Below are 24,137 nucleotides of genomic sequence, written 5' to 3'. Positions count from 1 at the left end.
CTCAGTTCAATGTTCTTTTCACTGTATTAAGATTTGGGATTATATCTTTTATGACACACGTTTTACTTCCTGTTGGCTGTGACCAGACCAATGGACACAGGGTGTTGACCCATTCTTATATATGGAACTCCCCAAATTTGTATATATTTATCTAGAAAGAAAGAAAGGACTGAACAGCCAGTGTTGAGCAGATGTTTCAAACATCAGACTTAAAGATTTGACCATTATATTTCCTTTAAAAATTATGGAGGTACAACTAATTTCCTTGAGTTTATGTTTAACTGTGTGAATTAGATAGTTGGTTTTTACAGATACTTACTCTAACACTTTCATTTTAAAGATTTCTGCTGCTGTTAAACAAGAATACCATTTTGATGGTATGGTTAAAAAATGGTGTGGTCAGACAACAGTGGACAGGAAGTGGGTCATCTGCAGAAGACCTGGACAGACCGATGAGGTACAATGATGGGTCCAGGACATGAGTTGGGCAGGAAGTCATTGTCAGCTAAGCTCATGTGCAGGTGATTGCCCCTGGACCAAAAAAAAAAAAAAAAAGAAGGTCAAGGGTCAGGAAACATGTGGACCCTGAGGAGAGCAGAGAAAGTACTGAGTCTAAACTACTTTTCCTGATTTTTTTCAAGCCAAGCGGAAAACAAAGGGCTGTGTCAACTAACTCCCTGAACTGGTGCATCAGCAGAACAGGCTGAGCCTCTTCCACTCACTCTAGATCCCAGAGTTTATGGCTATCTGGCTGCTCTGCCTGGGGCTCCAGCAGACAACAGAGAAGAAAGGTCACATGTACATCTAGAACTCCTCAGTCTTGCTCAAGGATGGCAGCTGTCACAGAACATCATCAGCCAATAGAACATCATATCAACATATTCTCAACTTCATAAGCCTTTAGCCTCTCACACTTGTTGATCAATTCCATGTGTTATTTCAGCTTTGAAATTCGAGCTTCTGGGGCTTTGAACAATTTATTAGCACCAAACAGTCAAAATATTCATCCATCTATTGCTTGAGGAAAATTTGATTTTCTGTGAGGCAATGATCAATACTCTTAAAAAAAAAAAACCTGTGTGTAATTACTATTCTTCATGCCTAATGGTTGATTTTTACAGCCCTTTTGTTAATATTCCATCTCACTTTGAGTGGGTATCTTTAGGTCACTTGTTAAACAGAGTATCTGAAAAGCAAAAAAGTTAATATTACATATATACATGTATGTATGCTAATGAAATTATTTTAAAAACTATAAATGTAATAATTTTTAAAAATATTCATCGGCACAGAGAATAATTAAATAAAAATAAAAGTCAGCTGCCAATCTCATCTACATCAACATTCTTAACAGTTTTTCACATTGCTTCCTGTAATTAGTTTGTGCATGAGGTGCATTTATGAGGTAGAGATACCCTTTTCTTTTTTAACTAAATGGGATCACACAAGAAAAACCTGTTTGGCAGTTTGCTTTTTTCCATTAGAAGTATATTTAACTCTTCTCTATTGATAGATATTAAAGTTATTTCCATTAAAAAAACTTTTTAACCATATAATATTGTAATGAATATCGTTATTATAGGCAACTTTGTAGACTCGTGCATATATACCTTCAACTCACTACATTTTGGTATTCGTTACCAACTCCATTAAAAGTTTTGAAAACTGGAAATGGAGTCTGAAAGCAAAAATAAAAGGTATGACATCTCCCTAGATTTATCCTCTTTGATCTCTTTCTTCAATTGCTACAGATAATTGAAAACTGACTATATGAAAATAAGCAGAAAAGATTATATTTAGGAATTATGGACAGGGGTTTTCTTGGATGTCATGAAGTTCAGCTCTTAGGAGAGATGTGACTTGGTAATTTTCATCCTGGTATACTATTTAAAAGATAGTGATTTCATTTGCAACGAAAGAAGTTAATTTTTTCTTCTTTAAGTCTCACCACCACTAAGGTTTTCCTATCATCCCAGCCCTTAGTTTTTGCTTTTTCTAAGGAATGCCTATGATATTTACTGCTTGTCCTGTAAATCTGACATGCTTTGTATTTTGCCTTGCATATTTATATTCTAATGTACGAATTCTGACTTGCTAATCTCATAAACCTCTTCATGGCAAGACTTATACCTCTCTATATCTATATCCTTTGTAGTACATCTGCAGCAGTATGCAATGCTTTGGAAATAGTATTTACTTAGACACTTTAAAAAGATATTAGTTTAAAGTATACAGTACATTGATTAGACATTTATATAGTTTATGAAACGATCCCTCTGATTATTCTATCTTCCCCCTGGCTCTATGCTTAGTCACTTTTTGAATTGATTTCTTTAGACTCTATTGTCCTATATTCTATTCAACACCAACAGATGAATAAGGGAAATATTTTTTCCATAGCTCCTTCCTAAGGTAGACCAATACTTGGCACCCCATTTGAGTTTCCCAATCTGTGTTTCCAGGGTCCGGGTGGACCAAAACAAGACCTTTTGGTAGACAATGACCATGAACCTTTGTTTTGTTTCCTTTTATGGGTCAGGTGGCCTTAGCTGGCACATAAGTAGAAACAGATGTCGAGAACGGTAAGGAGGTACATAGTGCCAATGTCTCAGTTCTGGGAAAAGGAAACACTTCACAGAGAATAGGTGCCACCTGTAGGGACTGCAGTCTGCCAAGCAAAACCAGTTTGGCTTAAATATAGTGAAAAATAATTCCCAAGGGTATAGATAATGTTTGTTTATATATGAAATTGAATGAGGGTGTGTGTGTGTGTACGTGTCTGTGTCTGTGTGTGTACCTGGTGCATGCTCCACTCCAATCAAACCTATTGACTTCTTTATGAATCTCAATTGCTGAAAGAACACTTTTTATTTAATATTTGACCAGTTCAGAAGAACAGAGCTGTTAAATCTTTTTTAACGGGCTTAAAAGAAAGAATTTCAAATTTCCCTCTGATTTCAACTATCACACTGAGATTTGTGAAAATCTCCAAAAAAGCTTTTTTTTTTGGGGGGGGGAGGTTAGAAGAATTATGTGACTCTACACAAAAATTAAATATTATTTATATCTTCCTCCTAGCAGAATTTTGTTGCCTTTGGGGGATTAATTTTACCCAAAGCTATTAGACGGAATTTAATGCAAAAGCCTTGTCTCTTTGGGAAAATTACTAAACTTCTTCATGCTTCAGTTTCCTCATCTGTAAAATGGGTTTAAAAATGTACACATCTCATAGGGTTATTGAGAAGAGTGGATGTTCTAAGAAAGTCACAGTATATAGCACATAAGAAGTTATCTATTACTGCTACTACCTTACTACAATTACTAATACTTTTACTATGGTACCACAACTTCTACCCCACCCTTCATATTTCTCTCTCCACCTTTCTCCTTTAAATCACAAAGGTCTTCCATAATTTAATTTAATTGTGAAACTCTACTGAAATTTGTGGAATATTTCCTAGATATGGGAATCCATAATTTTCCTTGGTGTTGGAATTTAAATCATGAGGCCTGACGTCATGGAAAAAGCGCTGTATTATGAGTTGTATTTAGTTGCAACTCTGCCGCTTACTAGCTTAATGATCCCGGAGAAGTTGCATCATTTTTCTGGGATTTCTGTTTCTTCACTATAAAATGGGAGTGGGTGGACGATTGAGATGATTTCTAAGGTCCCTTCTGAAGGAAACTTGGGAAAATTTGGACTATGTTATAAGACCAAGATGTAGAAAATATTTTATATTACAAAATGAACTCAACTGTTAATTTGTACAGAAGCAAAGTTAAAAATAACCCATTACAAATGAAATAGTTTAGAATTGAACAAAATGCTTTCTAAAATTAATGAATAGGACAAAAAGTAAAAAGGTCGGACTATAAAATCTTCAATGGCAGGAACAGTGCATTAATATGTATCTTTGTATCTTCAGAAGGCAGCAGAGGTCCTGGTACATAGTAGGTGTCTAAACAAGTTTGCCAAAATGAATTAAACAGAATTTAGAGTCAATGTAGCTTGTGAACTAAAGAGTATTCTATTTGGATTGAATCAAGGGTTTAAATTGTGAAAAGTTTGAAATTTCTGAAATCTGAGGCTTTATTTATACTATAGCAGAAATTTTCTTGTGATTGCTGGGCCAATCACTTGCGAAATTGTTATAAATGCAGATTCTTGGGCTTTTCCCTAAACCTACTGCAAATTATTTTAAAGCAAATCCACATTATTTCACCTTTAAATATATATGGCCCAGAAAAATAAGAGAAAGGAACACTTCCTGACTAATGTAATGAAGCTAATGGTACCATGATAACAAACCAGAGAAAAATATACAAAGAAAGTAAACTGTGGACCAATGTTCCTGATGAACATAGATTCAAAAATCTTTAGCAAAATATTATCAAATTAAATCTAGTCATATATAAAGAAGATAATACAGCATACCCAAGTGGGATTTAACTCCAGGAATGCAAGGTTAGTTCAACAATCAAAATTAATCCGTGCAATTTGTCTGAACTACTATAGAATTATCTCAATAGATTCAGAAAAGAACAAATTCAACATCCATTCATAATAACTTCCAATAAATTAAGACTAGAAGGGGACTTCCTCAGTCCAATAGAATAAATCTATGAAAAACTTGTTACATTTCATGATACAAGACTACATGCTTTCTTCTCAAGCACGGATATAAGACTCTCATCACTTCTATTTGACATTATATTGGAGATCCTAGCCTATGTAATAAGCCAATGAATAAAAGCAACAGATTGGAAAGGAAGAAATAAAACTGTTTATTTACAGAAACATGTCTATCTACATAAAAAGTCCCAAAGAATTTATGAAAAAACTACTAGAACTAATATGTGAGTTTTGCAAAGGTAAAGACTATAAGGACGATATAAAAATAATTGTATTTTTATATAGTAGCACAAAACAATTGGAAATTAAAACTTAAAAAATACTACCATTTACAATGTTTTCAAAAAACATGAGATACTTTGGAATAAATCTGCTAAAATATGGTCAAGATTTGGATGCTGAAAACTATAAAATACTAATGAGAGAAATAATAGTCGAATCCATGATGATCCCCAGTGGCCCCTGTCTTCTGGTGTTCGAGCCCTCGAATTAATGTCCTCCCACAGTGAATTGGTCTGAACTGTGTAACTAACAGGATGTTGTAGACATAACAGTGTAGGACTTCTAATTCTAGATCATAAAACACATTTTGGCTTCTACCTTGCTATCTTGGATCACTTGTTCTAGGGAAGCCAACTTCCATGTCGTGAGGATACTTGAGTAGTCCTGTGGAGACTCCCAGCATTCAGCAAGAATCTGAATCCTTCTGTCAAAAGTCATATGAGGGAGTCACATGAGAATAAGTTCTTCAGCCCCAATCAGACTTTCACATAACCAAATTCTTGGCCTACCTCTTGACCACAACCTCATGAGGACCTGGAACGAGAACAATCCAATAAACTGCCCCGATTCCCAAACCACCCTCATGAACTAAAAAAAACTCTGTGATAATTAGTGCTTACTGTTTGAAGCACTAGGTTTGGGAGTGACTTTTTATGCAGTAATGAAAAAGTACCTGGAAGTGAAGTGCTTTTCGAACATTTTAAAATGTAAGAGTGGCTTTGAATAAAGTGGTAAGAAGAAGCTGTTGGGACTTTGAGAAGCATGTTAATAAGAGCTTAAAAAATATTGAAGAGATGATAATGGGATTTTTATCCTTCATTCTGTTCATGCGGTGTATCATAATAACTGATTTTTGTATGTTGAATCATTCTTAGTTACCCGGGATAAATCCCACTTGGTCATGGATATGATCTTTTTAAGATACTGCTGAATTTGGTTTGCTAGTATTTTGTTGAGGATTTGTTCATTAATGTGCATCAGGAATATTAGCCGCCTGTAGTTTTCTTTTCTTGTGGTATCTTTGTTTGGCTCTGGTAGCAGGGCAATGCTGGCTTTGTAAAATGAATATGGAATGTTCCCTTTCATTCAATTTTTGGAAGAGTTTGGAAAGAATTGGTGTTAATTCTTTAAATGTTTCATAGAATATAATTCCAGTTATGCAAAATGAATGATTTCCAGGGATCTGCTGTAAAATATTGTGCCTGTAGATAACAATATTTTATTCTATAATTAATCTATTAGGAGGATGGGTCTCATATTGTGCTCTTAATACAATAAAACAACAAAAAAAGTAAAATAAAATAAAATAAAAAAGAGAAAATTGTGGCTCAACATGGTTAAAATTGTCCACGTAACAGAGCTGCGATTCTAATCTTCGTTTGTCTGGCACAAAAGCTCTCACCACTCTACCACAGTATGTTTTTTCAAACAAATATAGAAGACTAGGAAAAGGAAAATGTCTTTAAGATAGGCCGTTTGAAACTAAATACCACAGATTTTACTCCATAGGAAATTGATTTTTAAAATAATAATGGTAGGATTTACACATAAGGTAACATAAATTTCTCATATAATTTGAGGATTCTTCCCCTACAAACTACATGGAATATATTTTGAAAGATTTTTTCCCCCTTTTCAGTCATAGGAATGGTTATTAAAGAGCTTATTATGCAGAAAGGACCTATGTTGAAGAACTGAGCAGGCATCAATTTTAAAAAAATGCAATCAATCGATCAATGTAAAATAAAAATGTAAAATAATATGGATCAAACCCTGTATATCAAAACTTCTCCACATAGAATTTTCACTAAACCATTAGAATATGCATGTGTAGGAGAGACTGTATATATATATAAAAGAATATTGATAAGATTACTAGCAAAGGCATAATGGCATTTGAGCAAAACATAATGCCAGTGTGGGCTTTAAAGAAAATATTATTGGACACCGGAGGCAGAAAGTCTAGTAGAGTCTAAGATATTTCCTCAGAGCTCATTCAGTAGACAATTGGACTTCTAAGAAACTTTAAAGCCATTGTTCCCCAGCAATCTCAGCAGAAACCCAAGGTAGAGAAATACTTACCTCAGAGAGATTTTTAGATGTGGATTTTGACTAATAGAGTGAATCTCAAGGAGAATTGTAGGAGAACTACAGAGTCTTTAAGAGAATTACATCAGCAAAAATAGTACCAACTTGGACTGCTATCCAGTTATTGTTTAAATTTCCTGATTGTCTCACAATTTTAATCTTTTTCCATTTAAGAACTTGGTTTGTGAAGCCAAAAATAATGTAGGTTTAATCCTGGCTCTTCCATTTGCTAGTGGTATGAGCTGTCAAGGACGCTTAAATTTTCTGAGCCTCATAGAATTGTTTTGAAGAGGAAATGAGATAATGTACAAGAAAACCTTTTGTACACCAGGAGCTTAATATGTTTTACCTTTTAAAATAAATTATTGATAACGTATGACTTCTCTGAGATCAAGATCTTGTTTTGGCACCACTGTGAAACCCATGAGGAAGCAGGGAGTATTATAAGAGAACTACTTCATGCTCTTTAAGCAGGAGAGAGAAGGGCAAGCACTGCTTGCTCTTCCCCTTCTCTTACCCACCTGGGCAAATGAGATGTTGAGTATGGCTTTTAATAGCTTTCTAAAAATTCAAAATTTATTATCATATGTTTATAATTACTTAAATTATTATTTCAAATTATAAATCATCAGTGAAACTATTCAAAAATATAAAAGAGTATAGAGTAATAAATGATATTTCTTCTACCCTCCTATCTTAACCTTGGTCCTCAGGGGTAATTATTTTTAAGTTTCATGTGTGCCTTCAAGAGTTTTCTTCCTTGCTATATGTATAAAAAGTATTACATAATTCTTGCAGAAAATTTAAGTCATCCAAATTTTTCTCACCACGGAATAATCATTGTTAAATTCTGATGTGTATGTCTTTAGTCTATTTCTGTCCACAAGCATACACACATAGATGTTTTTAAACTTTTTGAAACATGTGGTCATAAAGAATTTTAAGGACGATTGTAGGTCTGGGGTCTTCATTTTAGACTGTGAAGTATTTTTGTAATTGGATATAAAAGCAAGCTTTACATATTACTCCAATTCATTGGAATTTGGCTTTTGACTTTAGGACCTCGGAAGGATGAAAGGCAACATCAGGTACTACATTGATTTCAGCAGTGTTTCTAGATCAGAGAAACTGATTTAAATGATTCATCTTTCTTGAAACTCATTTTGGTGTCTTCCCAACCTCCCCCAAGCAGTTCTTTCATTCAGAATAGTATTTCACAAAAAGCATAACTCACAAAAGTGGGAGAGTTGCTTTAATAAACATAAAAGCTTATCTTCTGTTTGAGGCTAAGACGTGGAAAGCTGAAAATCTTTCTATCAGAATGAATTGTTGTTACCAGACTGTTGACTTCAGACTCTTTTACTCCCTTGACATTTTCTTCAGCAGTATATAGCAACATTTCATACTATAAATATTGAATTGTGATTTGAAATACTGGAAGATGCTATAAGACTTTTTATATTTTAAGTACTCTTACTTTTGGAAGATTCACCCTGAATCATGGCAAATACATTAGAATGAACTCACATTAAATATATTTCTTTTGGTTGAAAAATATTTGAACTGTTTTAAATAATTTTGAGTTTAAGAATAAATTATTTTGTTCTTATGAGTTATACTTTTAAAATTTCTCACATACTTTTGGTACCCTTTAGAGTGCTCACAGTGACTTTAGTACATAGTAGATAAAATAGTCTCAGAGTTACAATAAATGTTTTTATTTCTAAGTTTTGGAAGGATCTTTTTTTATTCTTATGAACAAGAGTTTGACAAGAGTTTAATGTGATTACAATCACATTAGAACACAAAAAATATCTGTTGGTTGAGTTTTCCTCTTGGAATATAGGATGGATTCTAGGTACTGCCATTTTTTCGAATCTCCTCAGACCCAAGTGATTCTAATGTTTAGCCAGGACTGAGAACCACGGGTTTAACATTAATAAATAAATTCTCTAATAAGTAAATAAAACAATAAATGTTTAACAAATCCTCTAAGAAAAACAAGAACAGTATATCTAGTTCATGGGTAATACTTCTTAAAAGTCTAATATTCTGGTGTTTGTATAGATATATCATAATTATCTTGCTATTAAAAATAAATTAATAATTAGCTGAATAAATAGGGATTGCTCAGCAATCTGCCACCTGTACTTAAGGAGCAGAACTCTGCCACTACAGCAAGTTTCTGGATACAGAGTGTGGGGACAAACCTCATGATATTGATACTTTGGGAAGACTCTGTAACAGTCACATGCTAGAAGAAGTTCTGTATTGCCAAGTGTGATTGTGGAGAATCTTTTCAATACTTTTTTTAACATGTAAATAATCAAGATCTGTCTTTAGTGGCTAATGACTTGTTGTTTGAAGACAAGAGACTGGTTTGCATACTCTCTTGAGGGCTCCCACAGGTCTAGGATCCATTTCAGGAAGGACAGCATCGGTGAGTCTCTTGACACACTGTCCCATAAGAATTATTGTTAGGAGCAAATCCAAATATGACCCAACATTAGTTCCTCATGGTTTCACTCTCTTATGATTATGAGCTGAAAGACATTAAACATTTGATATTGAAGATCAGGTCAGGAAGAAGAGTATTGAGGCTAAGAGGATAGTTTTGGCTAAAGATATGAGATTCATTCTCAAATATATGATTTTAAAGTCTAGCCAAGGTATGGTCAGAACTTGGATGGTCGATTTAATATAAGAACGAACTAGAAAGGACAGATGTTAGGAAAGAAGAATTGGCAAGACTGAGTGATGTTGTGAATGGGAGGGCTGAAAGACAAGAAGTAGCTTTTTAGAGACTGTTTTAACCAGGAAGTATATTTTATTGAGAGATGAACCACATAAGTTTGCTTTAGAGTGTAGCATTGAATTTATTATTCCTTGGCTTAAATCCTGGCTCCACTACTCACAAGCTACATGACATTGGGCAAGTTACTTAACCTCTCCGAGCCTTAGTTTCCACATCTATGAAATGAGGATAATTATAGTACCTACTTTTTAGGGTGGTCATGAGGATTAAGGGATTCAACATATGTAAAATGCTTACAACAGGGCCTGACATATGATAACCTAATAAATGCTAGTTATTGTTATGATGATGCCAGTGGATGAAGGGAAAGTATTTCAGAGGAAGAATGATAAAACTTGTCTCCAATTAATTGGAAGTTTAGAGAAAACAATTATAAAAACTACACTAAACCTGCTCTCTAACTCATGGTATAATGAGGAAGACAGATCCACATATCCACAAAAATCTGATATAAAGCTGGATATCATATATGCTACAACAAATATTGAACAGTGAGTTCTTGGAGTGTGGGGAGTATAGTGATCATTGGTTGTTTGTCTCCTTGTCATCTATTTTCCCTTGCTTTCTACAAAAACCTTCAGATTTTTCTTTGAGAAATAGTCCCTTTCTCATTTTAATGATGTGATTTTGATGTTATCAACTTCACTCTTAATTTCAGAAGAGAATTCTGATCGATTTAAACCTATAGACATCATTCTGCTTGCTGTGATCTGAATGTTTGTGTCCCATCCCCCCCCACCCCAATTCATATGTTGAAATTCTAACCTTCCAAGGTGATAGTCTTGGTAGATGAAGTTTTTGGGTAGTAATTAGATAATGAAGATAAAGATCTCATGAATAGGATTAGTTCTTATAAAAGAGATCCTACAGGGCTCCCCAGCCCCTTATGCCATGTGAGAATACAATGAGAGGACTGCAATGAGAACCCTAACCTGACCATGCTGGCACTCTAACCTCAGACTTCCAGGCTCCAGATCTGTAAGAAATAAATTCCTGTTGATTATCAGCCACCTAGTCTGTAGTAACCTGTTATAACAGCCTGAAAAGACTAAGACTACCCCTTGGTAATTGATGTAGGGATGAGCAAATGAGATGCAAAGAGATGTTTGTTAAAGACAAATAGTCTTCCTCATTATTTCTAAAGATCTTCTGGCAAAGAATTTACTCTTTCTGTGGGCAGTGAGGTATGAAGATGTACAGCCATTTTTTTTTTTCTAGTATGAGGAAAGCCTGAGGGCAGAATTGAGAAAATCAGAGAGAAAAATAGAATGACACACTGAGTGAGATTCTGGACAAAACTAGGATGGATGTTGCGGAGATGCTGGGCAGAGTCAAGACTGAGAAGAAGCTATTATATTTGAGGAAACAAGGTGAGGGATGACTTCTCTTTCAAGAACTTTCCTTATGAAGGAAAGGTAAAAGTAACAGACAACTAAATAGTTTTAGGGAAAAGCAGGGTCACATTTTCATATGATAAAAAAATGTGTTTTTGTATACAATCCAAAGATCATTTTTAATGTCTAATATTTTCGATGTGCTGCTTTGTTACTGGACTCATTTTCTCCACATCTGGAACTTCTATTTATATTATGTGGTCAGATGCATGAAATGACTCCCTTCTGGGCTTTCATCTGCCTATAACCAGCCTGACCAATTTTTGGATGATTATCAGTTAGATCTGAAGTTGTAATTTTCATTTTATTTATAAATTTCTGTGTGAGGTGTTCCTTGGTGAGTTGTTTCATTTGGTTTTATTATACGCACCAAATGAAGTATTAGAAATGAACATTCAGAAACACTCCCAGAGAGAGAATTTTTATTTGTGCCTCAAGGGACTACTCACCAATGTTTTGGAAACTCTGGAGACTAAATTTATATACAAAAACATAAAACTTTTCTGTTGTCATTGACTGGCTCTCAATGCTGGTGAAGCAACATTACTAGAAAATACTACCTTTATTCTATAATATTGTAGACAGTGCTGCAAACTAATACAACTAAACTGGAAGTGAATACCTCCTTCTTGTGAGGGACAAATGACTTGCAACAATTCGCTGAGAAACAAAAGCATTTTTCTTTTTTCACTATTTGGTTCTTGGAAAACTTGATAAGCTTTTAAGAGGGGAGATAGTATTAATTCGCTGGAAAATGGTTACAGTCTGTAAAAGGCACAGATGTGAAATTCAGGTCACACATTTCTTATATAGCACATGCAAATCTTATAAATGCTCTTTTTTTTTTTGTCATGCAAAATCAAAAACAAAACTCCCATACCCACTGCTTAATAAATTAAGAAGGTCTTTCATTCTGTTTGTGTGTATTGCTGTTGTATAGTACTGTTTATTCCAATAAGTTGCTCTCTGTAAAGATAATTGTGATGGATACACAAGAGTCATGTGATTCTGGGGGGAAAAGTGAAGGAGAAACAAAGAGCAGCAGAAAGGGAAATGACAAAAATTATTTGAAATTCATCAATGTATTGAGAAGTGAGTGTGCATAGAGACCGAGTTAGACACTGAGAATTCAAAATAAATTTGACCTAATCCCTGCTTTTGAGGGAGAATCATTCACATAAACATATGATTATATTGTCATATTATCTATCACATATAAGCATAGTAAGTAAATAGGAAAAGGAAAGTTATTTCCCAGGTCTGTGAATAACAAAATAGCCCATACTAATTTATCTAGGATAAAGTATAAATTCAGTACAGTTCTGGATATATTTATTAAATACATTATTTATTTAAATGTAATTTTAAGAATGATCATGTAAGGTACATGACACATAGCTAGAACATATAATTTAACCCCATAATATCTTTGATAATAGCTCTGTTTAATTAACATATCATGATAAATCTATAGTCTACAAAATACATTTTATTAAATAAGCATCTTCATCATGCATTTCATCATTCTTATTATAACTTAACAACCATTCTTTTAAACTCAGTTACCTACTCAGGTAAGATTTAACCTCTGCCTATTTCTTCTGGAAGGGACTCAGTTGAAGAAGACAGCTGAATAAATAACTAAAATGCATCACTTGGGAAGGGCATTTGAGCTGGGTATTGAAGGTTGAATAAAAGTTTTTTAGGAGACTAAAAGACCCCACTGGGGGGAAAAAAAAATCTATGGCAGAAAAGAAATTCCCCATATGCACAATGATTTTGTATATAGGAGCAACTGGTTTTCTTTGGAGGAAAAGATCAGTGGTTCAGGGGTTGGTTAGAAGGTGAAGATCCAATCAACCTGCAGTTTCTGGGGTGGCTGTAGCGGAGATCTAATTACCTGCAGACTTCTTTGGGCATTCATCCCAGAGTGATTCTCCTGAGTGACTCTTGGCCTTCCACCACCTAGGAAGATGGAAGTGATTATCATAGAGAGACTGAGGAAGCCAGTGGCATCAATGCACTCAGCCTCATTCTTTAAAAGAGACCTGTCCTGACAAGAAACTGTATGTTCTGAAGGAGTCTCTCTTGGATATTTAATATCTCTCTGCTATTAAACCTTGACTCCACCACTTATAGCTGTGGGACTTTGAAAAAGTTAAATTTATACCTTCTAAATCTCATCTCACCACCCACCCCCGATGAGAATAATTATAATATCTTCTCCAATGAGTTACTGTGAACATTAAAATAAGATAATCCAAGGAACCTACATGGCACATATAATCTAATTCTTTTATTATTATTTATAAACCAAAGTGTTTTGATCAGTATTATATTATTAACTGATGGTGAGAAAACTGTGCATTAATTATTTGCAAACAGATTAAAGAAGTTTTTTTTTTTTTTTGACAAGACTTTTAGGAAAGCAAAGGAACATTTACTTAAATTAAGAATAAATTTTTGTCTTTGTTCTTTACTAATAATTGCTAATAGTGCTTACTGCTCTTATGGGATGTTGTAGGATGAAGGGAAGAATAAAGTGAAGCATTCAAAGCAGTGACTGCTCAGAGGATGTGCTAATAATTTTCTAAAGCTCTCTGGCTTAAATTAGGAATTACCAATTTTTTTCCTTATATTAACTTTTATGTAGTTTTTAAATGTTTATTTTCAATTACAATTGATATTCAATATTATTTATATTAGTTTCAGATGTATAGCATAGTGGTGAGATATTTAGGTAGTTTACAAAGTGATCCCCCAATAAGTCTAGTACTCATCTAGCACCATTCGTAGTTATTCTATTATTGACTATATTCTCTGTGCTGTGCTCCCCATGAGTACTTTGTAAACACCAATTGTACTTCTTACTCCCTTCACCTTTTTCAGCTAACTTTCCAACATCCCTCTTATTTGGCAAAAATCAGTTTGTTCTCTGTGTCTATGAGTCTGTTTCTGTTTTGTTTATTTGTTTACATTGACCTTTAGATTCCACACAAAAGTAAAATCATATGATATTGGTCTTTCTTTGTCTGACTAATTTCAGTTGGTATAATACTCTCTAGGTCCACTCGTATTGTCACAAATGTTAAGATTTCATTCTTTTTTTACGGCTGAGTAATATTCCACTTCTTTTTTCCTCTCAATTACCTATTGATGGGCATTTAGATTGCTTCCATATCTTGGCTATTGTAAATAATCCTGCAGTGAACACAGGGATGCATTTATCTTTTTGAATTAGTGTTTTGGATTTCTTTGGATAAATATCTAGAAGTGCAATTCCTAGGTCATAAGGTAATTCTATTTCTAATTTTTTGAGGAAACTACACGTTTTCCATAGTGGCTGCACCAATTTGCAATCTCACTAACAGTGCACAAGAATTCCCTTTTCTACACATCCTCACCAACACTTGTTTTTTGATTTATTGATGATAGCCATTCTGACAGGTGTGAGATGCTATTTCATTATGGTTTTAATTTGCATTTCTCTGATAATGAGTGACATGGAGCACCTTTTCATATATCTGCTGGCTATATGTTATGTTCTCTTTGGAGAAATATCTATATAGGTTCTCTGCTTATTTTTTAATTGGATTGTTTGTTTTCATTTTTGTTTTTATTTTCTTGATGTTGAGTTGTATAAGTTCTTTATAAATTTTGCATATTAACCCCTTCTCAGATGTATCATTGGCATATATCTTCTCCTAATCAGTATGTTGTCTTTTCATTTCATTGATGGTTTCCTTTGTAGTGCAAAACCTTTTCAATTTAATGTAATCCTATTTGTTTATTTTTTCTTTTGTTTGAGAAGAATAATTGTTAATTCTCCTTTGAATGGTAAAATTCACCTGTGAGGCCATATGGTCCAAGGCTTTTGTTCGTTGAGAACTTTTTGATTACTGATTCTCTTTCATTAGTAGTACTGGATCTTTTTATATTTTCTGCCTCCTCTTGACTCCGTATTGGAAGACTATATTTCTAGGAATTTATCTATTTCTTCTATATTGTCTTTTTTTTTTTTTTTGGCATATAATTGTTTGTAGTATTGTCTTATAATCCTTTGTATTTTTGTGGTGTCAGTTGTCACTTCTCTTTCATTTCTGACTTTATTTACTTGAATCTTCTTTTGTTTTTCTTGATGAGTCTATTTAAAGTTTCATTAATTTTGTTTATCTTTTCAAAGAAATAGCTCTTGGTTTCATTGACCTTTTGTATTGTATTTTAAGACTCTAGGTCATTTATTTCTACTCTGATGTTTATTATTTCCTTCCTTCTACTCACTTTGGGCTTAGTTTGCTGGGTTTCTTTTTCTAGTTCCTTTAGGTATAAGGTTAGATTGTTTATTTGAGATTTTTCTTACTTCTTGAGGTAGGCTTGTATTGCTATGAATTTTACTCTTAGGACTGCTTTTGCTGTATCCCATAGATTTTGGTCATTGTGTTTTATTTTCATTTGTATCAAGGTATCTTTTGATTTCTTCTTTGATCTAATTGTTAACCTATTTATTGTGTAGGTTAATTAGCATATTATTTAACCTTCATGTGTTTGTGTTTCTTTTTTCGTATCTGATTTCTAGTTTTATACCATTGTGCTCAAATAAGATGCTTTATGTGATTTCTATCTTCTTAAATTAATTTAGACTTGTTTTGTGGACAAACATGTGGTCCTCTTGGAAAATGTTCTACGTGCACTTGAGAAGAATGTATATTTTACTGCTTTGGGCGAAATGCTCCAAAAATATCAATTAAATCCATCTGTTCTAATGTGGTATTTAAGGCCACTGTTACCTTGTTGGTTTTCTTTCTGGAAGATCCATTCATCAGTGTCGATGGGATGTTAAAACCCCTTACTATGGCTTTATTACTGTCAATCTCTCCCTTTATGTCTGTCAATATTTGCTTTATATATTTAAGGATCCTGTTGGTTCATAAATGTTTACAAGGGTTATATCCTCTTGTTAGTCATCCATTTATCATTACGAAATGTCTTTCTGTGTTTTTTTTTATAGTCTTTGTTTTAAAGTCTATTTTGTCTAATATGAGTATTTCTAGCCTAGCTTTTTTCTGTTGTTTCCACTTACATGAAATATCTTTTTCTATCCCTTTACTGTCAGTCTCTGTGTGTCTTTCAATCTGAAATTAGTCTTTTGTAGATAATATATATATGGGTCTTGTTTTCTTATTCATTCAGCCACTCTATGTCTTTTGATTGGAGCATTTAATCTATTTACATTTATAGTGATTATTGATAGATACATAATTATTGCCAATCTATTATTCATACTTATGTTCTCACCCTCCCCGCGCTTCTTCTTCTTAAAAAATCCTTTTAATATTTCTTGTAATACTGGCTTGGTGATGATAAATTCCTTCAGCTTTTTTTTTTTTGTCTGAGAAACTCTATCTGTCCTTCAGTTCTAAATGATAGACTTGCTGGGTAGACTAATTTAGGTTATAAATCCCTACTTTTCATCACTTTGGATATTTCATGACAATCTCTTCTGGCCTGCAAAGTTTCTGTTGAGAAATCAGCCGACAGTCTATGGGTGCTCCTTTGCAGGTAACTAACTACTTTTCTCTTGCTGCTTTTAAAATTCTCTCTTTGTTTTTAACCTTTGGCATTTTAATTATGATGTGTCTTGGTGTGGACCTCTTTGGGTTTTTTCGTTTGAGACTTTCTACACTTGTATATCTATTTCCTTCACCAGGTTAGGGATGTTTTCAGTCATTATTTCTTCAAATAGTTTTCAATCCCTTGCTCTCTAGCTTATTTTTCTGGTATCCCCATAATGTGAGTGTTGGTACTCTTGATGTTGTCCTAGAGGTCCCTTAAACTATCCTTATTTGGGGGGGATTTTTTTCTTTATGCTATTCTGATTGAATGTTTTCTGCTACTTTGTTTTTCTTGATTCAGTCATCTGCTTCATCTAATCTGCTGTTGATACTTTCTAGTGTATTCTTTATTCGAGCTGTATTCTTCATTTCTGATTGGTTCTTTTTTATGGTTCCTATGTCCTATTTTATGTTTGCTCTCTCTTTGTTGCCGTTCTCACTGAGATCATCTATTCTTTTCCTAAGATCCTTAAGTATCCTTACAACCAGTATTTTAAACTCTATATCTGGTAGATTGCTTGTCTCCATTTCATTTAGTTCTTTTTCTGCAGTTTCCTCCTGTTCTTTAATTTGGGACATATTTATTTTTCTCCTCATTTTGGCTGCCTCCCTGTACTTGTTTCTATGTATTAGGAAGATCTGCTGCCCAGTTGGTAGGGTGACCTTATGTAGTAGGTGTCCTGTTGGGCCCAGTGGCACAGTTTTTCTGATCACTTGTGCTGGGTGCTCCAGGAGTATACCTTGTGTGTTTTGTGTGTGCCCTCCTATTCTAGTTGAGCCTTAACTGCTGTTGACAGATAAATGAGTGGGTTTGACCTTCAGACTGACTAGCTGTGAGGACTGGCCATAACCACTGTGTTTGACCTGCTGTGTGGGGGCTGATGCCATGGAGCAGGATTTGCCCCAGCAGATTCTAGTGCCTGCTAAGACCACCTTTTTCGTGTGCTGCTTGTAGGGCCAATCAGGTGGTGCTCCATTGTGGTGTGAAGCTAGCCACTGGATGTGTTGGATCTGGGGCCTCTTGGGAGAGGCTTTGTTGCAGGCCGAGGCCAGTTGTTGCCTGTGACCAATCCAGGGCCACCTGGTAGGAGCTACGAAGTGATCCAAATTTGGTCACTGACTGTGCTGGACCTGAAGGTACATGGGAGAGGCCACACTGTGAACCAAAGCTGGCTGTCACCAGTGCCAGGTCTGGAGCAGCTCAGCAAAAGGCCCAGTGTACCCTGAAGCCTTCTACTGCCTGCTGGCTGCTGGTCTCAGCCACTAAATGAACTGATAAGTTCTGGGTGGTAGGCGAGTTGGGTGAACCAAGGACTCAGGGAGTCACTAGGGTGGAGTGAATGGTGTTTACCAGGTAAATGTAGATTCAGATTCGGCACCAGTGCTGAGTCTGAGGTATAGGGCATACCAAGGTCAGCCGCTATCTGCCTGGGGCTTACAGACACCCAAGAATTGTCCAAAAGAGACTGTAGCCTGGCCTGAGGCTGGCTGCTCATCTTTAAAAGGGCCTCCGGAGGCATGAGTTGGGTGGGGCAGTCACCAGGTTGGAGCAAGCAGAGTTTACCAGGCCAATGCAGATTCAGATTTGGCCGTGAGGGTAGAGGGTTCAACATAGGGACAATGGCAGCTGTCTCTCTAGTCCTTGCTCTGAAGCCACACAACTCAGTCTCTCCCTATATATCTCTGGCACCTCCCTAGCCACCATCCCTCTGCTGGAGGCCAGGGTGAATGCCTTTTAAGAGGATACCTGGGTATCCAGCAGCTTTCCATCTCAGAGATGGAATCCCCACTGATTTTCACAGCCAGATGTTGTGAGGCCTCCTCTTCCTGGCACTGCTGCTCCAGGCTAAGGAAGCTTGATGTGGAGCTAGGACCCCTTGCTCCTTAGGAGGGACCTCCACAACTAAGATATCCCTCTTGATTCTCAACTGCCACATGTGGGTATAAGGCCAGCCTGGTTCATGTCTCCACCCCTCCTATCAGTTTATGTATGGCTTCTTCCTTATATCATTAGTTATAGAACTTCTATTCAACTAGTATTCAGATAGTTCTCTGGGTTGATTGTTCTATAATTTAGTTGCAATTTTAATATGGACATGGGAGGAAGCAAGCACAGTGTTTACTTACTCGGTCATCTTGACCAGACCCTCAAAGTAATTGAAAATTTTCCTTTGCAGGTAGAAATAATGAAGTTCTGTTTCTCTGTTTCACAAAAAGGATGGGAAGTTTGTTTTATATTTATTAGAATGTAAGAATAAAACCAAACACTGATAGACATATCTAAGGCAAGCTCAGCTTTGTGGTGACATAGCCTTCTTTTTCTTGAACATACAAATATATTTTAAGTTTAAGTTAAACATATAAATCACACAGAGTAAAATAAATATGGGCGTGTAAAGATGGCGAATAATGAGAAAGTGTATACTCATAATCTCTCAACACTTGATAGTTATGAGTAGAGACCAGTTATGAAATAGAGCCTACATAAAGTAAGATATAGTCACAGGTTCTGGTAAGTTACAACATTAAGAAATATTGGAAACAAATGAAGTAAACACAAGAAAGGAGAAAGTGTCATGCAAATAGTAATCAAGAAATGGCAATATTTGAAAATATAACAGATTAACTCTAGAAAACAGAGTTAATCTTGATTTATATTTTTTATTTGTAAAAGCGACTCTTTCTTGTTTTGGCAAAATGTTATAGAAATATATGAAGTCAAAAAATGCAAGTTTCTGTCCACATGCCTTTCTGCCTCAACCATTTCCCGAGGCAACATCAGGACACTGACATTGGAAAAGTCAGTGTATTAGACTAGACTGGGTGTCACTTAGACTATAGTTATTTAAAACATAAATTTTTTTATTATGGAAAATTTTAAACATGTTAGAGAGAATAACAAAATAAACTTTTTGGACTCATTATTCAACTTCCATAATTATTAATCTTTTGCTAGTCTTCATATTTACTTTTTAAGCTATGAAGTCCAAAATACTGGAGGTGATGGAACCAAATTTGGCATCAAAGAGTATAATTTATGCAGCGTGCTTTGGTGAAATGAATAGTGAATATCCTTCTTTTGGCACTCAAAGCCAAAAGAAGTAGCTGAAGATACAGAGTATTCTGCGATTAAATTAAATTTGCCCTGGGTGGAGATATGGTCAAGACTGCTCATTTATAATCTTATTGCCTTTATTTTCACTACTATTAACCTCAGCCTTTCGTACAGTGCCTATCACACAGTAGGTGCTCAAAAACTATTGTTGAATGAATGAATCTTATTTACAGTTTAGATCTCAGCAGCATGAAGGAAAGGTGCATTGTGGTATAAATAACCTTTGCAGAATGCTCCCTAATATATATTAGGTGCTTACTATGTGCTAGGCACCTGTGCTTACCAGGTGTTAGGTCCTAGTCTAGGTTTCTTACATGCAATACTTCATTTAATTCTTTCAAAAACTATGAAGTTGGTACTATTATCAAATTTTGTGTTTCATAGATATGCAACTAGTAAATTAGTCAAGATCACATGGATAGTAAGGGGTAGATCTGAGATCAAACCCCAGAACCTGTGCACGTAGCATAATTCTTTGCTGTTTCACCCCTGAATGTGTCTAAATTCCATCTATGATGCACTGAATAGATTTGGGCATTTAGATAGGTGGTAGTTGCACGTGTATTACAAAATTAACTCACTAAATCACTCCTTTGCAGTGGTGACTGATAATGGAAGGGCATTGTACATGGAACAGATTTTTTTTTGTTTTTTAAGCAGACTGTCATTTTTCATGAATACAAGGCACTTCTAAGCACTGTGTGGGAGGGAATGTGGTAGACTGATTTCATTGAGACCCTGCCAAATTCTGGTCTTGTGGCCATCAAAGATGCATCATTTCCTCCAAGACTTCTGAAGGGGGTTATTACCATGGCCTGCAGGTTCTGGTTTGCATTCAGAGGAGACTCTATCTTCTTAAGTGAGATGTGGAAGAGGAAGTGTCACAAATTGTAAATAAGGCTAAGAGAGAAGAATTGTTTGGAGATAGAGATGGAGAAAAATTGCTTTCTCCAAATCAGGTTCCATCTCCCTCCCCCTTATCCAACTTTGCCAGAGCCCATCCTGTTTTCTTTGCTAAGTTTACTAGCAGGAAGCAAGGAATTTCTTTTAGGATACTTCTGCCCTTGACAAATAAAAAACTCCGAGATTAAATATTAGTACATGTATACAGTGTAACATCACGCCACTATTAAAAAGAACAAGATGGAGCCCTGAGGGTTGATCTAGAATGATCTCCAAGTAATATTTTAAAGTGAAAAAAGGCCAGCACTCAAACAGTATTTATACTAAGGTTACTCTTTGAGGAAGTAGGAGGGTGATATTGCTATTCTTATACATGTACACAATTTGCTTGGGGAAAAAAAGAGTGGTACAAATGCTTGCTTCTGACAAAGGAAGGGCTTTTATTCTAAACCTTTTTATACTAAAAAAAATTTAAACTGTATACATAGATTATATTTCAGAGTTAAATTATTTCAAATGTCACCCTGGCAAGGTAGAAGAGTAAATACAGTAAAATGTTTTTAAAAATTAATGGAACAAAGCAACACTTTACATTAATCGTATGTTTTAGAAGGAAGGGTTTGGACTAGAACTAGAAAAAATAATTTTACCTCTTCATCTTCCTGAAGGATGGTCCTTAAGTTGTCATTCAGAAGCACCCGGGAAGTAGGAAACAGAGATCTGGAAGATCCCTATTTAATGAAGTTAGGAGACAGTTGATGTCACTCTCCAGGTGTGGGGAAAACTGAGAGAAAAGAAGGAACAAATGTGATCAGAAAGGAGTTCGAATTCTCCCGACAGTGCCGCAAGGAGTCTACAGATGCCGAGAGTTGCAAGGTTTGGTACGGAGTGTTCTGGGTGCCCAGGATCTGGGAGCTTTCGGTTCATTGCTTCTCCAGTGAAGCTGCTTCTGGGCCTCCTTACCTTCAGCCTAAGGGCATCTTGGCTGGAAGCTCTGCTTTGAAAAGGGGCTTGGCCTAAGGCCCAAGAAGAGTCACCCTAGGGGCTCCTTGTGGGATAGCACTGTCGATAAAATCTCTTTATCAAGGACAGCTGCACTCGATGGATGGGTGACCCTCATGCCGCGGGTATCTAGCCACCTGGAGGCCTGACGTAGGTTTTTGCTGAAAGCCAGTTTCGGAGCGGGAGGGGGCTCAAATTTAAATGCCTTTTGGGGCTAGAAAGGTAACAACAACAACAACAACAACAACAACAACAACAACAACAACAAAAACACTTGAAGCAGCCAGATACAAGAGGAAAGAGAGGGAACTTTGGAGAATTGGGCAAGTATATTCCAACTAAAAGCATTCAGATTCAGGTTTTTAAACTACAATTGTAGTGGCCAAGCAAAACACTCGTACTGGTTGGCGTCACTGCCAATTTGCCATCCTGCGTTCCTCTCTGCTCAAAATCCGCTTCTCCCTAGTTGCTTCAACCTGCTCCTGATCCTCCACCTGTCCCCACTTCAGCCTCTTGTGGTGCCGAGGACCAAACTTTGGCGCTCCTCCTGAGGGCGCAGTGTCCCTCGTTGTGCTCGCAGTATTGCTCCCCAATATCTCTTGGGACCAGCAACCGACTGAACCTTGGTGTGGCTCAGAATCCTTTACAAGCTACATTTTATTTCAGTCAGAAACGGGTTGTTGTGCCCCAGACGTTCTCCTTCGGACGATTCCGGGCCTGGCGCTGTCCCGGGCGAAGTGGGAAGATAGGCAGACATAGTGGGTGTGGGTATCCCGGGATCCAGGCGGGGTACCCGGTTGAGGGGCGGGGCGGGCCGGGGGTGCCCCGCCCCCAGACCCGCCCCGCATGGTCCTGCCCCTGCGCTCTAGAGTTTCGGTCCCTGCTCCCACCCTGCTCTGAGTCTGCGGACCCCGGGAGAGCAGGCGGTTTGTGGTTGTTTCCTCTGCCCGCGCTGGGCATCACTTGGCGCGCTACAGAAAGCCCAGAGCTGTCCCGCAGCCGGGATACTTACCGGCACCCGCAGACGCACCTACAGCTGCTGTCCGAGCCAGGGCACCCTCACCCTGCGCTCCCCGGAGTCCTGCTCTGCGGCGCGAGTTCCACCTCCGCGCCTTCTTGGAGGGGCTGGCCGGGGGAGAAAGAACCGGCGCTTAAATTCTGGGCGCTGCGCCCGGCGCGAGGTGCGGGATGGGGAGCAAGGCGCTGCTGGCCATCGCTCTGTGGCTCTGCGTGGAGACCTGGGTTGCCTCTGTGGGTAAGGAGCCCGCTCCCTAGAGGAAGGCAGAGAGGTCGGGTGCGGGCGGAGAGATGGGGATGCGGAGAAGACCTGGAGGTCGGGTCTAACTCAGAATCATAGAGCTGGAGGGTTGAAAGTGATCTGACATTTTGTTCCTTCATTTACCAAAGAGGAAACTGAGGATCAGCGAGTGGCCTAAGATTGATTACCTAGAGAGTTGGTGGTCTCCTGAACCCAGTTCGTTTTCCACGACTCTAGTCTCCGATGGGGGTGTCGGCTGGAGCGTGTCCTGAGCAACCAACACGCCCTCGGACTCGCGGGAGGCGGGGGGCGGGGGTGGGGGTAGGGGTGGAAAGGCGCCCAGGGGCTGGCAGGAAGGAGGTACTCCCTCAGGCGGGAACAGGCGGTGAAATGTTGTCCCGCTGCGCGCACGGTCCTCGCCAGGTCGCAGGATAGGAAGTCTTGCAGGGAACGCAAGCCAGTTCTCTGAGATTTGCACCGTGCACTCAGCTCTGCCTCTATAGGAGTTGAGTAGAGACCCGGGTCTGCTGTTTTCTGTTGGCTCGAACTCACATACAAAACCAATTCTATGAGGTGGGGGTCCAGGGGAAGGGAAACTTTTTCCTTCCTTGATGCGGGACGCCGCTCTTTTCGCAGAGAAGGGGGAAATTGGGGCGTGGACCCAGGACTTTGACAGCTTCCCAAAGTGACTCCAAGTAACAGTCACCTTCCTATGTAAAAATTTAATTTCTTTCAAAGCGCCTTGGTCCTTGAGGTAAGCGCATGGTCAGAAGTTCAGGTTCTGAAAACTTACTCTGTGGAACTTGGTACCCAGATTTAGCGCCATTGGCCACTCTCCTTGCCACCAAATATTTATCTCTTTCAAGATTAGGAACACACATGTTCTTGATGCAATAAATTCTTTTTTTTCTTTTTTCCTTTCTTCCTCTCCCCACATCCACCCCTGCCCCCCCTTTTTTTGTAACCAGTTTGCTGATTTCCAGATTTCCACTCTTTAGAGGGTGAGAAACGGGACGGGATGGAGAAAGGAAAAAC

The 24,137-nt window shown here is 37.2% G+C and overlaps 1 protein-coding gene and 1 long non-coding RNA gene across 3 annotated transcripts in view; one reads left to right on the top strand and one right to left on the bottom strand.

Annotated features, from left to right (window-relative positions):
• Positions 1 to 323: 323 nt before the first annotated feature.
• Positions 324 to 21,627, bottom strand: LOC120588083 (uncharacterized). 2 transcript variants are annotated; one of them, XR_005649139.1, is made up of 4 exons: positions 21,493 to 21,627; positions 13,113 to 13,177; positions 5,234 to 5,449; positions 324 to 531 (listed from the first exon to the last, which is right to left on the bottom strand). It is a non-coding gene; the product is annotated as an uncharacterized LOC120588083 (long non-coding RNA). The 2 variants fall into 2 exon arrangements; XR_005649140.1 differs by lacking the exon at positions 5,234 to 5,449.
• Positions 21,628 to 22,740: 1,113 nt separating this feature from the next.
• KDR (kinase insert domain receptor) overlaps positions 22,741 to 24,137 on the top strand; it is a 42,453-nt gene continuing 41,056 nt past the window's right edge. The window contains exon 1 of the mRNA XM_039845242.1: positions 22,741 to 23,099. Coding sequence (XP_039701176.1) covers positions 23,033 to 23,099 — 67 coding nt within the window. The 5' untranslated portion in view covers positions 22,741 to 23,032. The remainder of the gene's footprint in view (positions 23,100 to 24,137) is intronic.

The sequence above is a fragment of the Pteropus medius genome, unplaced genomic scaffold (genome assembly GCF_902729225.1).
Source record: "Pteropus medius unplaced genomic scaffold, Ma_sr-lr_union100, whole genome shotgun sequence".
In the NCBI taxonomy this organism is placed as follows: Eukaryota; Metazoa; Chordata; class Mammalia; order Chiroptera; family Pteropodidae; genus Pteropus; species Pteropus medius.
Note: the sequence above shows the minus strand (reverse complement) of the source record. Positions and strands in the feature narration are given on the sequence as shown.